Source organism: Protopterus annectens, chromosome 6.part1, assembly GCF_019279795.1.
Source record: "Protopterus annectens isolate FY-2018-M chromosome 6.part1, PAN1.0, whole genome shotgun sequence".
Classification (NCBI taxonomy): domain Eukaryota; kingdom Metazoa; phylum Chordata; order Ceratodontiformes; family Protopteridae; genus Protopterus; species Protopterus annectens.
Genome location: NC_056738.1, coordinates 108,544,106 through 108,568,035, shown reverse-complemented (window position 1 = coordinate 108,568,035; position 23,930 = coordinate 108,544,106). Strand labels below are relative to the sequence as shown.

Genomic DNA, 23,930 nt, shown 5'->3' with positions numbered 1-23,930 from the left:
CCAAAGTATTCCAGTTTAATTCACACATATACACACATGCACCCTAGCCCTTCAAAGCCAGATTAAAAACTATTTACAAATGACCAGATGACAACAGCATAAGGTACTTTCATTTAAACACAGCCCCCCACTCATACCAGCAGTTATAGCCACTTTGTTGAGAGTGTACACCCCTCACTGTTATAAAAAAATAAACTGTATGCACTTTATTGATAGCTTTGGACAAACTAGATGAAATTGTTTAGCACAATTTAAAAAGAAGAGTATTTATGACAGCATAAGAAATATTCACCACCTGATAACATGTACTAAGTCAATATGCACAACTGCTGCAGAAGTAAAAGTCATCTGAATAACTGCACATTAACAAAAACTATTACTAATGTAGAGATTGTTGTCGGCAAACAACTCTGCATTTCAGTGCTTCATCTGTAAAAATAATGCTTACTCCCCTGAAAAATAAATTGACTATATTGCATTAAACATTGTTATACTAATGATACTGCCAAAACAATTCCTGAATGAGCTCAACTATGCTATAGGGAATGGTTGACAAACAACAACAGCAAGGTCATAGTTAATAGGTATGCAATCCAGAAGACTGTTAAGGAGCCTAGCCCAAATTCCCCAATTGCTCTACATCTCTGTCCGGTTAGGTGACTTGCTCAATGCCACACAGTAGGTAACGGTATGTGAAAAGATACCAACTCTACCCTTGGCACAGGAAGTAGCTCATTAACAAGGATGACCTTTAGTCCTCTGTGCTAACTGCCACAGTGACAGTTTTAACCAAATGCAGAAATCTTTTACAATATACTCTACAGAAGACCATATCATAGTAATATGCAACAAAGACTAAATAATGGATGATGAAGATCAGATGATTCTGATCATCACTCCAAATAATATAGACTATATGGTCTGAAAAATGTCAATCCCTTTGCAGTTGCTTAAGACTGTAAAGAAGATAGTTCAAAAATATATTACTACAATGGAATGTGTTTAGACTACATTATACAATCCAGGCCTGTTAATGAATTAATTGATTATTCAGTCAATGAATAAAGGAAAACAACTGAAGACAATATAAATGATGCAATAAAAGATAATATAGATGATGCAGGTTTTGTTTAACAACCCACACGTCCTACAAAAATAAGAAGTGTTACTGTTACAGTACAACATACCGTTTTTTTCTTTTTTTTTTTTAGTGGGGGTTTACATGCTTGCAGGATACCTATATCTCATTTTGACCTCCCTATGTCTTTTTTGTAATCAAGAAAAGTATTCTTTCTGACATCACTCGGTACAGGTCTAACCTACTTGAATGGCTGATAATGCCAATCTGATGCAGAATACACTTCCAGAGTCAAGAGGGCTAGATTCTGGACAAATGGGGCCCTATGAAGCATAATGAATTAGACCACCACTAGCCACAATATCCCATTACCTGGCTGTCTCTCCCAAATTACCACAAGCATTGTTCAAACATGTCAGTGTGCATACCATTTTCTTCTTTACTTTTACAATTATCAAAGAGATCTGCATTTTATTTAAAAATTTAATTTCAGATTTTACAGAAAAAACACTGAAGGATGTTTCCTAAACAAAACAATCTCACACTGAAAACAGACTCTGCATGAGAAACAGTAAACTTCTCTTCCCTTGAAACTCGTACTTAGTGAAAATACATCTGGCATACCATTACGCTATAACAGATGTGCTAGGATTCCAAATCAAAAAGCATACAATGGAGGAGTAATTAGCGGCTATGTGATGGGTGCATGAATTCAAAAGACAAATGTGTAATGCATTTGCTAACACCCTAGTACAGACCACTGGACACAAGCACCCCTTTGAGTAAGTTCTGGATCACAGCTGGTCTGGAGGGACCTCATGGATGACTTGCTTCTTTAGCAGTTTTTCTATTTCTCCGAGTGGAACATTTGGCAACTTTTTTGAATTTGGAGGAAGAAATAAAAAAGGGATGTAATAGCCTCTGGTTATTATCTCCTGCACCCACTTGGCATTTGTGATGGACATAGAGGTGCTGAGGCAGGAAAGTGCCCCCCAACTGCCTCTACAGAAAGGCAGCCAGGCAACCCTTTAGGAGTGCTAATAAGGCCTCTTGGTCAAAGGAGCTCTGAACCCTTAGTTTTTTGGCCATCTGCCTCAGGGGGTGACATCCGTTATTAAAATTCCCCCATCTGCTTGAGTTGGTTCTAACTCTAGACGTGTCAGTAGAGTCCCCTTGGGATTTCTGGAAACATAGCTTCATACCCCCTTTCTGGCTCCCAGAAAAAGACCTCTGGGGGTACAAAACTGTATTTCAAAGGAAAAAAGTGTCTTCTTTTCTTGTTCACTTCTAGTCACCGTTTCTTTCAGTTTTGGCGCAAAGAGTGTTAAGTCATCAAACAGAACATTAATAAAAGTGTCTTGAAGTGCTCCGCAAAGTCACACAAGTACACTCAAGCATGTTTCCTTACAGCAATGTCAGCAACTGCGGTTCTCAAAGTGCCTTCAGTTGTGTTAGAAATTAGATACTTTGAAACACTGGAATGCAACTGTAGGTTGGCTAATGGAGAATCCAAGGTTTTCTTGTCCTGTGTAAATACAGATCCACGAGGGATTTGGAAATTTCGTTGGTCAAGTCCTTCTGAAGTCTTGTGAAGTATGCCAAGTAATTTGGTGCCCTCAGAGGGAATGTGCTTAAAGAGTATGTCCACTTTCCAAATCTGCCCAGCACCCTGGACTCCCTGTTAGGTGAACAGACAGAAGAGCTCTATTCTGCATAATCTTTTTTGGTAGCTGCTGCCACTACTATGGAATTTATGGCCAGACCCTTGCTCCAGAGTTGGCAATCTTTTGAAGAGACCAAGTACTTGTCTGGCTTGCAGGGAATTAGTTAAGCCACACCCACCTCCTTCCATGTCCACTTAGAGATGAGATCCACCATCTAATCAGTTGGGGGAACCACCCAAGATGTAGCTGCACTGGACCCGAAAGGCACAAGAACACTGACTCTTCTTGGGAGGGGGCATCAGTGCACCATCCACCTTTCTGTCCTAAAAATTAAAGAATCTCCCCAAATGAGACATAGTCATGAGGGGGATCTGGGGGACACCTTCCCATCATCGATGTCAGTGTCCTTTGTGAGAGATTCCTGCAGGGATTCCATCTGCTTCCTCTTGCACATATGCTTTCATGGGACATCCCCAGTGGGATATTCCGTCGAGAACTCGGAAAGAAATTGTGAGTCCAGCATACAGACTGTTAAGACTAAACAGGTCCAGCTGTCCCTAGTGAACTGGGTGAGAAGGATCAGGACCCAGGGGCATTTGTTGGTGAATGGGCGGAACTGAGTGAGAAAGAGAAGTGCGCTCATCCATTCGGAGAGGGGTACTCTTACAACAGCCTCGAAAGCAGATGGAGATCCTAAAATTTGGCCAGTGGAAGCTGGAGCAACCTCTCCAGACAAACTCCAGAATGCCACCTGGCTTGGTGCCAAGGTTGATGCCTGTGTCGAGGTGTTCAGTTCTACGGCTCCAACAGGAAGGGATGCCCCCCCCCCCAAAAATCAAGACCTCAAGAGTTGAACCTCTCCCCCCAATCCGATGCTAATGCTTTGGCCCAGAAATCCTTGTGGCTCCAATGTGATTGGGGCTATTTGGGTCAGAGATGGTGGTGGAGTAGAAGAAAATCAAATCTCCGGATCCAGCATGGAAAAGCTCTGGGTGACACATGGATCCATAACACCTGAATCTGACAAGCGAAATCGGGGTAGGAGCTACCACAGGATTTAGGGAAAAAATGTAACTGCTGGGTCCAGTAGTGGCCAGAACCTGGGGAACCCCCAACTGAATCTGAGTCTTGAGGAATCTCCTCATCATCCGGGCTACCTCTGCTATGGAGAGGCACCTGATTGAGCAAATAGACTGCTGGGAAGAAGCAGTGGATGGAAACCTTGATGACTGCTGACTAGTCCTTTCCTGTAGAAATGGAGACTGGAGCCGAGGAGAAACTGGCTTCGGGAAAAAAAACACAGCTGTGGAAGAGGGGGAGTTTTTGGTCTGATCAGGACTGTCTCAGAGAACAGCACTGAATCTAAAGGTTTAGAAGTTTTTGGTACCGGGACAGAAGTGGCAAGAGCAGATGAAGATCAATCAGAACACTTTTCAGCTCCTTGTTTTTTTCTTTAGCCCCCGTGACATTACCCCTTTTTGACTTGCCCAAGGACTTTTTGGAGGAAGGGAAATATCCAGAATCAACTGGCAGAATCTTGGATAATTCTCCTGCAGGGGCAGGGGAGAAGTCCCTCAAGGATATTTATTCTTTCTTTCCACAATAGCTTGGATGCCAAAGGCTGTGCAGATAGGACATTATTCATTTAAGTGAGCAGCCCCGAGGCAGTATACACATTTAGAATGTTGTTGTTTGTCTTTCGGCTTTTCCCGGTAAGGGGTTGCTACAGCGGAACTCCGGTCCGCTAATGATTGGCAGTAGATTTTTACGAAATGCCAAGGTGCCAGCTCGACGCCCAACCTTCAACGAAGGCATGCCCATTTAGGCACGCATGTCTTTTGAATGCTACCCAACCACGGGGAGGACATGCAGACTCCACACAGAAGGCACTCCCAAGCCCAGCCAAGAATCGAACGGGAGAACCTCTTGCTGTGAGGTAACAACCCTACCGCTATACCACGGCGGTATTAGTATACACATTTAGAATGTGTTTCTAAATTTGGTATTTTCTGGCTGCAGGCCAAATACTTTTTAAACCCTGAAGGTTTATCAGCCATAGTAACAACACCAGTAACAATAACAAAAACACTCTAATCCTAAAGAAAGAAAGAAAGAAGTAAAAGATTAGGAAATTATTTATATCTGTTTTTTTTTTTTTTGTTTTATATTATACTAGAGTAAAGATGGCGCCAAAAGCATGAGGAACAGAACAGAATAAACAACTATCTAAATAGCTATGAAAGGGGAGGTAAGGGTATAAAAGAAAATAGATAAAGGTAGCAAAATATAACTATCTAAAAGGATAATACTCGCAGAATCAATGAAAAAAGTTTCCTCACAAAGTATACCCAAGCCTGAGCAAAGAAAAGTTGTGTCTGTAGCAAAGCAGCAGCAAATGAAATCTGAGGTAATGTTGGGCTTTACAGGGGCTGTGGGTAAAGGAAGGAGCTTGAGCTTAGGATACAAAGTCTTGAGGGGCCGAAGTCAGCTCAGATCTAAAGACATATCATCTGTTGACGGACAGACAGAAGAGACAACATCAGACCTAATGATATTAAGTTTAGAAAACTTATCTCTATTACTGAGGACAAGAAAATAGTAAATTGGTCTGGGCTCCTTTAGCAAGCAGAGAATGGTTAATGGTATGGCATTAAATGTTAATAAATCTCCCTTTGTGACATCAGAACCTAAGATAATTAGTGGCAGTTACAACTTGTCTGGCAAATATTTTTCATTTAACAGCTCACCATAAAGACCTTCACACCCTTGTGAACATTTTTTCACATTTTTCAACTTTAATAGGAAGATAACCCGGCTGTTTTAACTGATGTTAGAGTAAAAGAAGGAAAAAGTAAGTGTTGTTTTCATCACTTTCTATGTTTTAGTTTGTGTGATCTTGGAGTTTTATATATATTTGTGTGTGTGTTTTGGGGTGCGGGGGATTGAATTATTTATGACATATGCAATCATACATTTATATAAATGAAAACAAACCAAAATGACATACTTTCAGTTGCAAACATTATACATCACCTATAATCTTCTATACTGTCACTGTCAGTCTGACATAACGTAGCTTATTCAGTTCCTGCCTTCCCTTAAACCTCATTCCTCCTCCAAAACATTATTCTGCATGCACAGTTCCCATTTTTTCTATGTAACTTGCTCCTACCCTTTACTAAAGATCCTACTTCCAGTTCTTTTTATCTCGTTACTAAATTCAATACTTTTAGCACGACTGGTTTAGACTTTCATTTCCATTTTCTAGTAATTGCTTTTTTGGCATCCACTAGAATTAAACTCAGCAAAGCATTACTGTTTCTAGGCAATTCCAATTCTGTATCACGGCTCAAAAAATAATTTCCTTAGTTACACCAATCTGCTCACCCAGCCTTTCTGACAGAGTAGTCTGCAGGGAATTTTTGAAGTCTGCCAACTCATTATACTCCCAAAAATATATTCCCAATTACTTCTTTTTTTCCCCAGCATACCTCCAAAGTCTGCAGTCTACCCAAGGAAAAATTCTTTGGAGTATGCTTGGAGTATAAGAATACCTATGCAAATACTTCCAAGCAGTCAATGCTGCCATTCTGTACATCCATTTTTTTCTTCCACTGCAAAAACTTTAGTTATCACCATTTTAGAATTATTGAATATACCAGTTGCATTCAGAGAAACAAAGATATGTTTCTGTTTATAAAAGTTTTTACATTATATGAAAAAATATATATTCGTTTTATCTAAAGATTATATGTAAAATTCAATCTCAGGTTTACGTTTTAACTGCAATTCTGTTATACTTTCATAGTGCAGTCTCTAAAAACTAACATTAAGAACAGTGCAATTCTATCTAAGATGTTAAGAAATACACTGCATTGTTCAGTCCACACTGCTATTTATCTGATGCATTAACTGCAGCTTATATCTACAATTAACAGACATGTACATTCATGATCAGCATTATAACTGTGACAGATGACGCACCTTAAAAAGCTCAAACACCATATGATAGAGGTGGGATGGGACATAGACCACTTGGACGGGCTGTCCTCTTGATTTTGCTGTAGAAAAGAAAGAGCTAAGCAACAGTGGAAAAAACATCAGTGGAACACAATTCTAATTGCTAACTTAGTAAAACAGATATAAATAAATTGATGTAAATCTTTTTACTTGATGAATATACATTACAACACAGGATTTTTTTCACAAAGCAAAGAACAAATATGCGTTTAAAAGTAAAATATGAAAACCCAATACCATACTGTAAATATGACACGCTTTGTAAACCTTGTGAAATGAAATGTTAAGACAGCCTTCAAAATACTTGTTAACTGTCGCAATGTGTCTATTATTCACTTTGGAGAGTATTAACCCTTTTCTCCCCTTATAAATAATTTAGAAAAGGGGTTAACAACGTCCTCTCCTTTTGTTAGTTCTTAAACAATGACAGCTACAGTACATAATTGTGAATTATGTTTAACATACAAACAAGCATACTAATTATCTTAGCAAATGAATATATTTATTTATTTTGTATAGATTATATAGTTTTATGCAGTGTTTGATCAAGATATTGTTTTCTAGATTGTTTACTTGTGTTGCAGCATTAACAATGCCTATAAATTAAAACTATTTTATAATACAACTGGCAAACTGCAGTTTGTTCAAATTCATATTTACAGTTAATGCATCTTACATATGATTATAGTACTAAAAGTCAACATGCACTAACTGTGACGGATACTATTGAGGTAGGCATGTTGACAACACACTTATCTGACATCCAAGCTTGTTGAAACTATGCTAATCAAAAAAGGAAAACAAACAGCCTTCTTTAACAAATCAGTGAAAAAATGTCCACTAATTTGCAGGTATACTCTGTCGGTATAGTGGTGCTCTTAGGAATGTGTGCTCAGTAACCTAATGTGTAGGGTTGGGGTTAGGGTCAAGGGCAGAACAAACTCTACCTCTGCCCCTAACACCAACCCTACACATTAGATCACTAAACACACTTTCCCTAAACGTAGCTCTAAACAAAGCATACAGACACGCTTCATACATACTAATATACAAGCACAACATGAAATCAATCCCCTTCTCTAGCCCTAACTCTGATCATAACCCACAGGTCAGTCATGCACACACAGCCCCAGTGCTGAAACTTTTTGTACATGTGTAAGTTTCAGCAATACCAGCTGCTCTCACAAATTCTGATCTCACACAGATCCCCTCAAAAAAGCAACATTCAATGTTGCAGGTCTTCTTTAGTCCTGCATTCGACAACTTCTGACAGCAGAAACAGATATTAACAACCTGCAGATTCAATACAGTGAATGTTAACCATATATAAATATATATACAATTGTGTTGTCCTTTCACTCCGGGAAAACTTCACCAGGTTTGAATTTATCTGACTGCCTCTTAGCAGTACACCTGTGCAAGACGGTTACCAAAGTGGTATATATTTGATATTCATTTCATGATCTCGGTCATCACATGTCTTTTTATGTTGGAAAAACCAACAGGTTAAAAAATGAATATATGAACATGTTTTTGCCACTAAACAAAAAAGATCATTTAAATAATTTATATAAATCTACCACCATATGCACAGAGTTTAAACTGAGTTGGACTCTGTGCCTCCTAATATGGGGGAGGGGGGAGTAGATACTATGAACTGAATTATAAAGGATACATATGAGGTTATTTTAGTTGCCTGTAAGAACTTTGGTTTAATCAAATTATTCATTTTTAATTTTATTTTAAAGAAATGTCAAAAGCATTCTCCAACAACAATTTAATGTGGAACACTTTTTTTCTATAAGTTTTTTTTGTTGTTGTAAATTTATTATACATTTCAATGTTGATTGGCTTAAGTGTGATTATTTATTGTTTTGATACTGTTTTAACAAAAATTGTTAAATACGGGCATCAACTTTTACGAGATATCTTTATTTTGTGGTAATTAACATCACATAAGTAAAATTTTAAAACAGAGACGAAATAACAATTTAAGCAATTCATCATATAGTTAATTAAAGTTTTAAATACCTAGGAAAGTGATTATGATTTAAAATCTGATGCAGTCACTGTCTGAAGTTGATATGAAGCAAATGTGCTAACAACATCTGTTACTTTTCAAATTTGTTTTTACATTTTTGGCTAACTGTTCACTATTATTCCTGCCTTGCCAAGTTTTACTTGCTGTTTGCTTTTTTTTTTTTTTTTTTTTTTACTTGGAGCAGAGAATACTCTATTTTTATTTGAAATTAGAATTACTATGCTGGGATTGCTTATAACTGCTTATTAAAACAGGTAAAGTCAGAGAGCTGCACTGTTAAAGACAACACCTTTTCAAGCTATCATTATAACAGGGCCAGACATAACTGGTGAACAGTCAGGGTCCAGTCTTAAAGTAAAAGGTAGAATTGCAACTGACAGCACTAACTTTCAAAGAATCTGCAAAAACTACTGTGCAATTTGAGAAATGGGCATGTTGTAGAACATCTCTGACACCTTAAATTACCATCATCTCGTGTCCTTCAAGTAAGAAGCAAAATAAGGACACAAAACTTCTCAGAATAAACTGATGGAAATGTTTTTATCAAAATACTGCACAAAAAATCTACTGCCAAATCACCCTCCAGTGCTTTTCAGCAAGAATGACTAAACCTATTTATTATGAAAGTAAAAGAAGAGTGAAAAAGAATAAAAAGAGAAGTGGGCTCCTGTCTGCACAAGAGATACATAGGTACCCTTGGATTTTCAGGAAGCGGTAACCTAAATCAACTGTTGAGACAGGATTCTAGAAAATTTTCAGTCACTTAGAATACAGGTAATTGCTTTCAGTGACGATTCTACTAGAAGAAGAGTGATAGTCTTTTAGTGTATAAACAGGAGTATTGTTATCTTTTCCCATTAACAAAAGAGTCCAAAGAAAAAGTATATGATTACAAACACTCTCTTTAACATGTACTTCTACTGGGGAATTCATGTACACAGAGACTGCAATGGAACAAACAAAGAAACATCTACAAAGGGTAAGTTCTAAATGAGCAATAATATTTTTTAGTTATGAATTTCCATAAATATAACCTGCTATTTAGGAAAAGGAACATATTTCACGTAATAATGTGTAATGAAGCCTTACATTTCAAATAAACACTGCTGAGGAATTCATCTCCATGACCAGTACACTGCCAACTGCTACCACATGGGTTGAGACTTTATCAAATTATTTATTTTAAAGAGTTGGTAGACATGTGCTGCCCACACAATGAATCAAGGAGATGCATGGACAGGCTATCCCAGTGGACATGAAGATTTGTACGGCATTAAACATCCTTGCTATGGGGACTTTTCAAGTGTCTGACAGGGGTGCTGGGAGTTTCACAGAGGCTGGCTTTGCAAATCCTACACCAGTTCCTCGACGTGACGATACAGCATACGGAGGAGTATATATAGTTTCCATGGACAGCAGGGGACAGAATCAGCACTACAAAGGCATTCTATGACATAGCTCATTTACTTGAGATTCTGGGGCCACTAATTGCACCTACACTACCAGCAAGGCTCCACTTGCTCCACATGGCAGCTAGAATATCAACCATAAGAGGTTGCACTTTATCAGCTGATAGATGGTGTGTAATGCATATGGTATTATAAACAATATGTCTTTGCACCTCCAGGCAGTTTGCATTATTCCCACATCTGGCACATGTGCAACCTCTACCAACGTTTTGTGAAGGGTGACAGAGTCATCCAATTGTAAGTGCACATAATGACAGCTGAAGACACCTGGATAAGTGGTTTCCATGGATGTAAGCAACAGATTACTAATAAGGATGTTCACTGTTGTGTGTTGCAGGTGTAGGAAGGCGGATGACCCCCCCCCCCCCCCCACGAAGCCTCCAAAGCACAAAAGAGATGAGTTACAACACCACACAGTCGCAGACATGGATCATCCAACATGGCTCAGCCTCCTGAAGATACCTTCTGCTGCTTAAATGAATCTCAATGCACACTGTTGTATTGCACCTAATAACTAGAGTAAGTTATCAACTGATCTAGCCTATATTAATCAATATGGAGCTATGCAAGCAGACACAACTTGAAAACAATGCAGAACTGCTTGAAAGACCTGTGGCAGTAGCAGACGAACTACAACAGAACTCTATGCAAGGCAGAGGCAGGTACAACATGCTGTGGCTCTCACAAAGAGCCAGCATCTTCTCCACAACAATGTACCAGGATAAGGACAAAACATTAAAGCATCCAGGCTATGCACTACAGTGGACTGACCAAATATGTTGTGCATCAGACAGTGCTTTATATACAAAGGCCAGAGAGATGGGCTGGGCAAAGTCATCACCATCATTTGCAGTAGGGCACAGTGACAGGGGACAGTAGTGTTGGTGAAAGGTTGGACACAGTCAGGGACTGCATTCACCACTGCTGGGGTAGAACTTCCATATTGTGAACATTAGCCAGGATACACTGAGTGGCTCTGCAGTGTCATGACTGGATGCATCTTACACAAATGATGGTGTAGCATGGCTGTGGCATGTATGGAAACCTTTATGTACTCCCCCAGTGTGGACAAGAAATAGATGGACAGCATCCACAGCTTTGAGGATGGCCATGGCATCAGAAGGCCAACAGGGGATAGGGATAGTGGGAAAATGCAAGAACCTCACTGGCTGGCCCAGTGGTGCATCCATGCAGTGAAGCCAAATGAAGACTGGCCATGACCATGACAATGCCTTTGCCTAGAGTTGGAGGCAACTGAGGCCATGGGTGACAGTGATGCAGCCTACAGAACTGTGTGCAATAAATGAGTAAGACTGACTTATGACCATCCACAAAGCATCTGGACACTTGCATGTTCATGGTGGGTTTTTGCCAGCATCATCTTTGATTTATCAATGGATGCCAGCTGGGCCGCCATTACCTTCAGCACACAGGTTCTGCAGGTATTTATGCACCAAACCACTCTGCATTTTGTGCAGGTCATTCCACAATCTTGATAGCAGTTGCATTTCCTCAAGCAGGACACCCTGTACATTCACAAACTCTTTCATGTTGTACATAATGAATGACTGTCCCTGGATCACTGACTGCACACTTGCAGGTTGAAGCCAAGTGTGGAGCCAAAGTCAGGGAATGAACTGAAGTCATGGTGACAATGAACACCTGCAAGCCTCTCTGCCCTATACTGGATGTGTGTATATTAGAGGCAGTGCAACTCACAGATGCTACACATGCAAGTAACTTCTATGTAGCCTGAGTGAGGATAACATGCACAGAATATTTAGCCTGTTGCTGTACCACCATTTCATATTTTGGGGAGGTAATGCCCTCCAATGTTATCACTGCTGACAGTGTCACTGCGTCATCACTGCCATATATACAGTGCCATCAGCTTCAGCCAGAGGTAATCTGCTGACATCAGGATGCATGTGCTGACCTGTTGTGCTGGAGCATGCCTATACTTCACTGCAGAATATTAGTCTAAGCAGCTTTTCTGCAGTTTTTTAAATTGCAATTCATTTCACTGTAGTTACTTGGAATGTATGAGTAAATGAGTCAATGCTGTGCTTCCAGTGTTTTTTTTTTCACTTTTTCCCACTGCAGTATGACCATAGAGTTGGTATATATAAGGTAGGGGGTGTGGGAGGCTCAGGTTCAGGGGTCTAACCTCCTAAAAATTTTTTGTCTTGCTTTCCAAGTTACACTTTTTTATCCTGAAAAAAAAAAATCAATCAACAGTGACTCACTGGTGAATGTCTACACCAAACATAGAGAAAACATGCTGAACTCCTCATCAGTTGAACTTTTGCAGGCACAGAGATAACATACTTATGGCAGTGCTAGAACACACTCAACTCCAACCCTCTACATACAGACTGGTACATGATAAACATGTAAATAGCATTCTTGTGGTGCATGCTGACACAGCTGTAACCCTGTTGTACATGGAGAATGGATACAAGTATGTGTTCAGCTGAACAAACCCTTCACACATGTAGGTCACTGTATAACAGTAACGGAACACATTAGAAATAAAATGGGAAATCCTCTATAGTATTCAGCAGTCATCACCAGGCCAGCTCCCACATCCAAGCCATTGCCAGGAATGATGATTCTACTGCCTGCCTAGGAGAGGGTTACCAGGGACTCTTCCACCTCTGTAACATACTTCTATGTTGGTGGTCAGCTGCCTTTGATGGACTTGCCCTTGGCCCTGCAATGCTACAATACTATTGTCCTATTATGACCAATTCACTGAATCCTGTACTTCTCCCTACCATATTTCATCCTGGAAAGCCTTCTTTGCTTTACCCTTTTCAATGATAAACATGCCATGATAGTGTAATGCCTGTAAGAACACTTCTGTTGACAGTGTGGTGAATGATTCCAACTATTTCTATTCCCATGACAAGAACTGTAAACATGCAGGTTACACTTAAGAATCAGTATGCATGCATGTGTGTTTTGTGTGTGTGTGTGTGTGTTTATATACATATGCCTGACTGTCCTTTGTAGACATTTATGTTTCAGCACCACCCACCTCTGTTTGGTGGCCGCATACATGTGTGCCAATGTCCTGTTACCATTCATACCCTGTGCCACACTAGAGCAACAATGGGCAAGATTGCACTGAGTACCTTCTCACAGCACTGTGTTGAAGGCAGGTGGTGCGACTAATGTACAGGAGAATTACTTCCCCTATATCATGCCCTATGATCTGTGTGCATATAATGCAGTGTAACCCCTACATGGCTGAAAAGTAACCTGTCCTGCCCTTGTTTTCTGTTCTCTGTCAGGATGAGCCCCCAAAGTAGGGCAGCAACCTATCATGCCCTTGTGCTCTGTTACCTGTCATGGTGAGCTCCCCTACAGCAGAAAGTAACTAGTCATGTCCTTGTGCTCTATTCTCTCTCTCAGGGTGAGTATCTACTCAAAAGCAGGACAGTAACCTGTCATGCCCTTGGGCTAAGTTACTTCTCCTACTTCATTGGTCTGTAGCTGCTCATGTGTGCATCCTGCAACCAAGATTTACCTCAGTAATTGCTTTGTCTGTCAGTACTATACCTATCAGTACAAACTCTTCTCTACTTTACTCCTGCTCTTATGTTATCATCATAATTTAGTCTCCTGCAAAGTGACAAGTATGCCTTTTATCACACTGTTTTTGTTCCTTTTTTCTACAGGATCCACTGTGTTGCAACATGTTGAGTGGCAATGGCCATCTGAGTCTGCATCAGCTGATGTGCTGGCCATCTGAGTCTGCATCAGCTGATGTGCCTGTAGCTGAGTCACCAGTAGTTTCCAGGTTTGCTTCATTGCTGAGGAAGGAAAATCACTCTGAAGATGGTGACCTGGGGGGCTTGATGGTAGTTTCAGTGGACAATTATCAGGAGAGGGGCAGGGGGTCCTCTAGAAGAGTTCCCCCAGGTCACAAGGTCTTACAGTAGGTGCAGTCGCTGGTTGTAAGCAATTTGAGCTAATATCTGCATTCATGCACTGGAGCTGGAACAGCATCTTCTAGTGTGGCTGATAAAGATGCACAACTGAATGGTCATGTCTTCTAGACCATCAGATGCAGAGCTTATCCGTGATGTCAGCCATGGAGGTGACTGATGTCTGTATATGCTCTTCTTTGGGTCAGTCAGACAGGCCTTCCATATTTTGCCTTATCCTCCATCATGGTGCCTCCCCCTTTCTTCTGTGTCACTCCCCATACAGTGTTTGTATCTTACCCCTCCCCATCACCAGCTGCACTCTTTCTGTCTGTACCTCTACATTAACACCCTTCTTTTGTGTTCGTACCTACTTTGTTGGTCTTTGATTGGATTTTATGATTAAGCTTACGTATCTGCCTCTGATTTCTTCTGTATTTCTTCCTTTTTCCCCTGTACATGCTTCTTGCAACAATCCCCATCTACACTTCTTCCTCTTCTTAAAAGTGTAAAATGGGTACCTATCCCATAAAAAATGAGCCCTTCTCTCCCCACTGATCTCTCCTTCAATAAGCCTTGTGTGTGTTCTTCTGCTTACCCTTGTAAAATTTCTGGCTTTTTTATTCTCCCTTTCCTCTTTACTGATACGAGAACCTATGCTGGCACTTTGCTGTGCTGGCCCCCTGTGGCCTGCTCCCAGTGTCCAAGATCCAGCTACGAGGCACTTTGTTACAAAGTGAAAATATGAATAGGCTAGGGCCTGCACCCTCAATATGCCTCTAACATTAGTTACATGACCATCTATGGCATAGCCACTTCAGTTCTGCAACTATTGCCATTAACATGTCTGGAATAATTTACTATATATTTCTTTTCCTGGCATGCTGGAGTTATGCTGGTCCTAAAACATGGTTACGTAGCATCTGGAAAAGTAACATTAACACATCTATGATATTTACTGCAACGCCAAAGCATTATAAATATCTCTGATCACCTCCCTCCCCCCACAGTGCAGCATTCCTGTGGGTTGCCAAGGGAAAAAATCATGAAGATATTGAACTCTTTTACATTATTTGATGAAGAGTTAGACAAAACTATAACACTTGAAAATAAAGTCTGTAATTATTTTTCTGACCTAGAAATAATGAATAGTGTTAAATTGGTGAGCTGCATGATTCATCAATAAGAGAGAGAATAATTTGTGGTATGACATATGATTAAACAAGGGGCAGGCTTTCAACAGAAATAGACCTGATCATATTAAAAGTTCTGGATGCCTGCAGAGCAAGTGAAATTACTAATGCACAGTTGAAAGCATTGATGTGTGTAAAATAAAACATTAGCCAAATAACAAGGCAAATATAAGAAGTATAGGCTGGATGTAATGTAAAAGTAAAGGGTATGCAACAAAAAACAATGTACTTTAACAAAGAAAGGTCCTAATTATGGCTTGAATTACATGTGTCAGTAGGCATGAAAATAAGCACTAGCCAGCCTTTAGTCAATTCTGCAGAATCTGTGCTAGAAGACGGAATTTTCCAAAGATGGGCTAAAGTGCAAGTAAGAAAGTTCAAAATAATCTGCATGGTGTTGAACAAAAATATAAAAATTAATTTATTGATAATGTTGAGGTAAAAAGATTTGATTTGGTGAACTCTAAAAATGCATCCGAAGCAGTGGAACAAGACTGGAAATAAATACTGACAGTTAATGGATAGGATGTGAAATTTAAACGAGATACATGCATGCATGCACAATATCTTGTCAGAAAATACTTAGTTTTGGAAGTAAAACAAACAAGAGTGCCTCATGTACATCATTAATGCTGGCTATCAACACAAATTCAAAGTTCAGTTTTATTTTTCAAATAACTGTACTGGAAGCAAAGTTTAATATTCTGGATTACGGAGCTTGTGAGAATCTAGCTAATTAGCATTTAAATATACAGAGTTCATAGGCTGAGTCACACAAGCAACATACTTATCTTCTTATCAACCCTGATCCATAAGAAAGAGATCTGACATGGTACAATATTTATGCAGAGGAGAAAGCCAAATTAATAAACACAAAAAAGGCAGCCCCAATAATATTGAGAGGGAAATACAGGCAAAGGCATTCAGGCATGGAAATTTTACACAAAAAAATAAGATCACAAAGAAGGAACACAGAACAGAAAGTTGTTGTTGTGTCTTTTGGCTTTTTCCCGGTTAGGGGTCGCCACAGTGGAACTCTGGTCCGCTAATGATTGGCAGTAGATTTTTACGTGCCGAGTTGCCAGCTCTGACACACAACCTTCAACGAAGGAACGCCCATTCACGCATGTCTCCACACAGAAGATGCTCTAGCTGAGAATCGAAAGGGAGATCGTCTTACTGTGAGGCGACAACACTACCGCAATAGAAAATAGAAGTTAAAAAAAATAGAACCTGAAGTTTGGAATACTTTCGAAGTGAAGGATTTAGTGTAGAAAGTCTAACACAAGTTACATCACAGCATGATGGAATGACTGCCCAAATTAAATTGAAACAAGAGGATCGGGAGACATCTGAAGAAGAAATATGGATATGGGAAAGAGAAAGATTTCATAACGTGTAATATTTCTGCAAAGGAGAAATCAAAACTAATCAATACAAAAACAAAAAGAGCAGCACCAAAGTTATTTTAAGAGAAATACAGAGAAAGGCATCTGGACATGAACATTTTTACACTACCAAAAAAAATAAATAAATAGGAAAAGCAAAAAGAGGATTAATACTGGATAAGTTAAAGAAACAGAAACTGAGGTTATGGAGTACTTGTGAAGTGAAGGATTTAGTGCAGAAATTTTAACTCAGAAAACACCACAGCAGGATACTGCAATGGATCCCCAAACTAAGGAGAAATCAGTGGAGTGAAAAACATCTGATCAGTTGCCATCTGAACATACTTTGAAGCCCTGCCATAGGAAACCAGTATAAACATTCTGTTGGAGTTGCACAGCAAGGGGAAGAACAGGAAACCGTGGCAACTCTTACGCAGTATTTGGCCAGTGAGTTCCCATATGAAAGAGCAATGGATGACACAGGATAAAACTGAAGAGAATGTGGCACAGGAAGATGCTCTGGAACTTTCTAAAGAATGCCCACAAGAAATGGAGAACAAATAATGTGCCCTCAGTTTAGAAGAAAGTTATAAGAGAAGAGTTGCTTGATTTAATATACATGGACACACATATTAAGATCAGTGAAAGAAACAGACTACAGAAAGTCAATAAAACCCAAAAAGTTAGAAGTTTGATAAAACAAATGAGCACAGTAACTAGGACTGTCCACAGAGATTCATGCGATATAACAGAAGTAAACAGGATATATTACTGTGCAACTAAATTAATAACACAAACTCTTACCACAAAAGCACAGGATAGTAATGGAAATGAAGGGGAGAAACTGAATGCCATCATGGAAGTATTAAATAGAGAAAACTATAAAGCAATTAAGACAAGAAGTCTCACTGTTACAAAAGTATAGATGAGGAAACAGATCAACAAAAGTACTCAGAAAGATAGACATGCAAAAAGCAATGCACAGTATTAGAACAGACCAGGATCTATTATGCACAATCCCACATAATAACGAAAAAATATCAGCACAGGCAAAAAAACTTAGAAGATAATGTAGATAAATATAAAGAAAACTACAAAATAAGCAATTTACTGATGACACAAAAAAGTTTTACAAAGAACTTGGAAACAAGGCAAAAAGGAATTCAAACACCAACAAAAAGAAGAAATAGATACATTTTGAGGAAATATCTATGAAGATCCTGTGGAACATAACGAAAATGCTAAATGGATAGCAGACGTAAAAGAAAGAAGAAAAGTTAAAATGTACAGGATATGAAATGGAATGAAGTAACAGCCAGAGAGACTGAAACAAAGTTAAGAAAAGCTTCTAATTGGAAAACCCCAGGCCCAGACGCAGTACCTAACTTCTGGCTAAAAATTTTAACCTCTTTACATGAAGATTTAGCAATGAGTAAGAACCATTTATATGTGCACCCCGAACAGACACCAGCCTGGTTAACAACAAGAAAAACAATACTCCTACTTAAGAGCAAACCTGAAAACTAGCCTAGAAACTACAGACCAATAACATGACATATAACCTACACACTGGAATTGATGCTGACAGAGTTTATATTCATTTAGAAGAAAACTCATTCATGGCAATAAAACAAAATGGTAATAAAAGAAAGTCATATGAATCAAAGGATAATTTGTTGTTAAATAAAGAAATAATGGAGAACTGTAAAAAGGGGAAGAACCCAAGTATGGCATGGATAGACGACAAAAAAGCATTTGACAGTATCCCACATTTATGGATAAAAGAGTGCTTAAAAATGTCTAAGGTACACCCTACATTGATCGATTACATTACAGTGACCATGAAACAGTGGCAAACTACTTTGCGGTTAAGCCATGAAAAAGGACAAATTATTATTCCAGGGAGAAAATTTCAATGGGGGATATTCCAGGGTGACTCTCTGTTGCCGCTGCTCTTTTTTCTTGTCCTTAACCCATTAAGGTGTCTACTTAACAGAATAGGTCATGGCTACAATTTGGCTCTTAGGAAACAAGAAAGTGTAAAGACTTATCTTCTTTTTGTAGATGATTTAAAACTGTATAGTTCATCAGATGAGGAACTGAAAGCACAATTGCAAATAGTCAAAACTTTTTCAGATGATATAAGAATGTTGTCTGGTCTTGATAAATGTGCAAAAGCAACCTTTAAAGCAGGAAAGCTGCAGCACCAAGAAAACATCAGCTTGGGACAGGAATGAAATATAAAAGAACTTGAGCAAGAGGGAGTGTATAAATATTTGGGAGTTGATGAAGGATCAACAATAAAAAACACGAACAAATGTGAATAAAACTTAATAAGGAATATTTTAGAAGACTTAAATTAATACTGAAAACAGCAATGACATCTAGGAACAAAGTCCAAACTATAAACTGATTTGCTCCTCCTGTCATAACTTACAGTTTTGGAGTGACTGACTGGTCCCAAACAGTGTTGGATAGGTTAGACTGGAAAAAAGAATGATGCACCATGCTCATCAAATGATTTAGAAAAATCAGTGTATACCAAGATTATATACTTCCTGTTCTGAAGGAGGTATGGTCCTCTCCTCAAAACTGATTAAATGTACAGATCTGCAATTGTGAGACTGCATACATATCTGCTGATCTCATAAGACCCAAATGTAGTGAACATTTTTGAAACTTGAGGAAAGTAAGTCTAAGATGACGTCCTTGCTTAGTTTAGCAGAAGCATATTGACATCAAGCTGGAATGGAAACCAATCCAGAAGTAGATAAAAAAAAATCAGTCAGCAACTGAATGTGCCAAAAAAAACAAAAAAAAAAAAAAAATTAAATGGAAGATCAGACGAGAAGGCAAAAAATATGGAAAATGCACAAATATACTTGCAAGTATAGAAAACTCGAACAACCTTGTGTTGATCAGGATCAAATGTGAATTTAAACCAAAAGATGAAATACTGGCAGCCCAAGACAGTGGACTACGTACACACTGGCTTACAAAGTCTATTGAACATGTGGGAGAAACAGACAAATGTAGGTTTTGTACAACAGAATTGGAAACAGTCGCACATCTTGTTGCTAGTTGTGAAATAGTAATGGCAGAAGGACTATATACTAAAAGGTATAATAATGTGGCAAGACTGTTGCATTGGGGATTGTGCAAACACTATAATATTGAGGCAGCTGAAATGCACTGGAAACATGAGTTACAAAGCATCATAGAAAATGATGACATTTATATCACATGGGATCACCCATTACCAAAAGATGCGAGAAAACCAGCTCATGAAAAGAAGACAAAAGTAGCATTGATTACTAAAACTGCTACACCCAGTGACTACAGCCTCTTATGTACAGAGAGGCACAAATTCATAAAATACCAAAATTTGCACACAGGAAATGAGGGCATCGTGAAAGAAGGATACCCGGACAGTTCCAGTAGTAGCAAGACCAACGGTTCTTTTAAAAAAGACTTTACAATCATACTTGGATATGTTACTGTTATATGCAACTCTGTACGTACTGAAGGAGGAATCATTACTAGGCACATCGCAGGAGCTGCAAAGAGCACTTCTGGCTAACATCAAAGACTGAAACAATACTAATTTCATGAACTTTAATCATACTTTGACTAAGGGATGGGGTCCCATTCATGTCATGGTATTAGAAACCCAAAAGACTTGGAGAAATTAAAAAGAGAGACAACACAGGATACACCCTACAGTGACTGATCACATTACAGTGGGAAAGGACTCTGCAGCTAAACCATGATAAAGGACAAACTACTATCCCAGGGATAAAAATTCAAAGGGGGATACTCCAGGGTGACTTTTTGTCACTGCTGCTCTTTTATCTTGCCCTTAACCCATTAAGTTGTCTACTTAATGGATTAGGTCATGGTTTCAATTTCGCTGCCAGAAAACAACATATTTAAAGACTTCTCATCTTTTTTTTTTTGGATGATTTAAAACCGTAGAGTTAATCAGATGAGGAACTTTAAAGCACAACTGTAAGAAGTCAAAACTTTCTCAGATGATATAAGAATGTTGTTTCTTCTTGATAAATGTGCAAAAGGAACATTTAATGCAGGAAAGCTGCAGCACGAAAAAAATATCAGTCTGGGACAGGAGCGTTAAGGAACTTGAACAGGTGGGACTGTGTAAATATCTAGGAACTGATGAAAGATTACCAATAAACATGAACAAATATGAATAAAACTTAGTAAGGAATATTTTAGAAGACAAAAATTAAGACTGAAAACAGCCCTGACATCTAGGAACAAAATCCAAACTGTAAACCAATTTGCTCTTCCTATTCTAACTTACAGTACTGGGGTGACTGACTGGCCCCAAAAGGTATTGGGTCAGTTGAACAGGAAAACAAGAAAAATCCTTCAAGCTTATCAAATGATTTATAAAAATCAATGTATACCAAAATTATATATTCCTCATTCTGAAGGAGGTATTGGGGCTCCTCAACACAGACCTCCAATCACAGGACTGCATACATATTTGCTGACCTCACAAGATTCACACATCATGAAAGTTTTTGTGCCAAAAAATGAAAGAATATAAGGTGAAGGATCAGATGAAAATCCAAGAAATGTGGAAAATCATATATATAGTTGCAAGTACAGAAAAAAACCTGGAACAACCTCATGTCAATCAGGATCAAACACAGGAATGGTTACGGAGACGACTGCAAACTAGGGGCTATAACTGACTTTCCGGCTGACAAAGACATCCTCCAAAAGGGTCTCATTGAGACAGATACCTGGTGTCAAAACCATGGCCTCAAGCTAAATGCAAAAAGTGCATAGTCATCCCCTTTGGAAAAAACAAAGTACCCACAAACTACCACATAGGTGGTAGCCCCCTAAATACTGAAGACGTAATAAGGGAACTGATGACTGAAGTAGATATAATCTCTCCTTTGATAATCACATTGCCAAATTTGTTAGAAAATCCTTTTATGTGGCCCACCTAATCACAAAAGGGCTTGCATCGAGATCAAAAGAGGTCATTGTGCTCATCTACGCATCACGCATCAGACCCATCATAGAGTACAACACCCCATTTGGGATGTACCTTGCAAGGCACCTGCAACAGCTGAAAAGACCACAGAAGTACCTCACCAAGAGGATCACTGTCCTCAAACAGATGCCCTGTGCAGCTCGATTGAAGAAACTCCAGCTGTACTTGGTTGCATACCGTCTCCTCAGAGGTGATCTATGCCTGACATACAAGGTCATGTCCAACCCAGAATTGATGGACATGCTCCACCTAAAGAAAACTATACCCCTTCGAGCCACACGCTCTAGGAATCTAAACCTCACCACAACAATAAACAGGACGTGCTGGAGGGATAGATTCCTGTCCCAGAGACTTCCCATGCTCTGGAACAAGATTCTAATCTACATTACGCAGAGCTCCTCGCTAACACTCTTCAAGAGAAACCTTGACGAGTGGATGGGAAATAGAAAGTTTACCCTGGGGATCACGTCAATGGCTCTGCTGGACAGACGCATAGGGAACTAATCTAAGGAGGTGGCGAAAGCCAACACAATTCCGGCTAGGCTTATAAATGCCTTTGGGCAGATAGCCTAGTACCTACCTATGAACCTATGAATTTAAACCAAAAGATGAAAGATTAATATTGGTGGCCTAGGATAGTGGACTATGTACAAATTAGATTAGTTTACAAAGTCCACTGAATATGTCAGAGAAATAGACAAACGCAAGTTTAACAGAACTGGAAAGAGTCGCACATCTTGTTGCTTGGTGTGATACACTAATGACATAGCGCCTGTACATTGAAAGGCATAATAATGTGGCAAGACTGTTGCAATGAAGACTGTGCAAACATTACAACACTGAAGTAACTGAAAAGCACTAGAAACATGGGCCACAAAGCATTACAGAAAATGATGTTTACTTCACATGGGATAACTGAATACCAACAGTTCAAAAAATAGATGCTAGAACACCAGATATAGTAGTCCATGAAAAGAAGACAAAAGTAGCATTGATCATTTAAATTGCTACACCCAATGATTGCAGTCTCCTACAATATCAGGATTTTCAGGCAGAAACAACGGTAATGTGGAAATATACCGAGACGCTAACATCAAACACTGAAACAGTACTAATTTCATCAGCTTTAATAATACTTTGACTTACGAATGGTGACAATTCCTGTCATGCTATTAGAAACCCAAAAGACCTGGAGAAATTAAATGGAACAACACAGATAGTGTACAGAATCATAGCAACTGTATTCTTCATGACTATGCTGATTTGCTCTCAGGTGTAGGAAGCTTGTGAGGTGGATGTTACATAAAAATAATTCCAGATGCTCTGCCAATATTTCCTGCTCCTCACAGACATTTGTATTTTTTAACTTTAACAAGAAACATGTAGAATATTGGGTATATACCTTTAAATGCTCATGGCATAGTTTCAGGAATCAAAATGACAAACAAGTTCCAGAGGAAAAAAAACTTCAATATAGATCTTGCACTGTTTGCACTGCTCTTTCATAGGTTCATAGGTAGGTACTAGGCTATCGGCCCCACGGCCCATACAAGCCTAGCCAAAAAATGTACCCTGGCTTTCGCCACCCAAGAAAATTATTTTCCTGTGTCCCTGTCGAGCAGAGCCACAGAAGTGATCCCTGAGGTGAATTTCCCATCCAATCATCAAGATTTTTCTTGAAGAGTGCTAATGAGGAGCTCTAACTGACATAGATAGATAGTCGGTTCCAGAGTATCTGGGACAGGAATCTATCCCTCCAGCATGTCCTGTTTATTGTGGTGACAAGGTTAAGGTCCCTAGAGTGTGTAGCTCGGAGGGATTGGGATTTCTTTAAGTGGAGCATGTCCAACAGCTCTGGGTTTGACATAGCTTTGTATGTTAGGCAGAGATTGCCCCTGAGTAGGCAATATACGATGGAGTAAAGCTGTAGTTTTTTGAGACGGTCTGCATAGGGCATCTGTTTGAGGCCAGTAATCCTCTTTGTGAGGTATTTCTGTGGTCTTTCCAGTTGTTGTAGATGTCTTGTGAGGTACATACCAAAAGGGGCGTTGTACTCTATAATGGGTCTAATGAGTGATGAGTACAGGGGAACAATGACCTCTTTTTTTCTGGA

At 39.2% G+C, this 23,930-nt stretch overlaps 1 protein-coding gene across 5 annotated transcripts in view; it reads right to left on the bottom strand.

Annotated features, from left to right (window-relative positions):
• Nucleotides 1-23,930, bottom strand: part of PDK1 (pyruvate dehydrogenase kinase 1) — a 1,069,548-nt gene that overhangs the window by 275,621 nt on the left and 769,997 nt on the right. For 4 of the 5 annotated variants that reach the window (XM_044075543.1, XM_044075544.1, XM_044075546.1 and 1 more), the window contains one exon: nt 6,727-6,803. In XM_044075543.1, coding sequence (XP_043931478.1) covers nt 6,727-6,803 — 77 coding nt within the window. Of the gene's footprint in view, nt 1-6,726; nt 6,821-23,930 lie in introns of all 5 variants that reach the window. The other variant, XM_044075547.1, reaches the window with a different exon arrangement.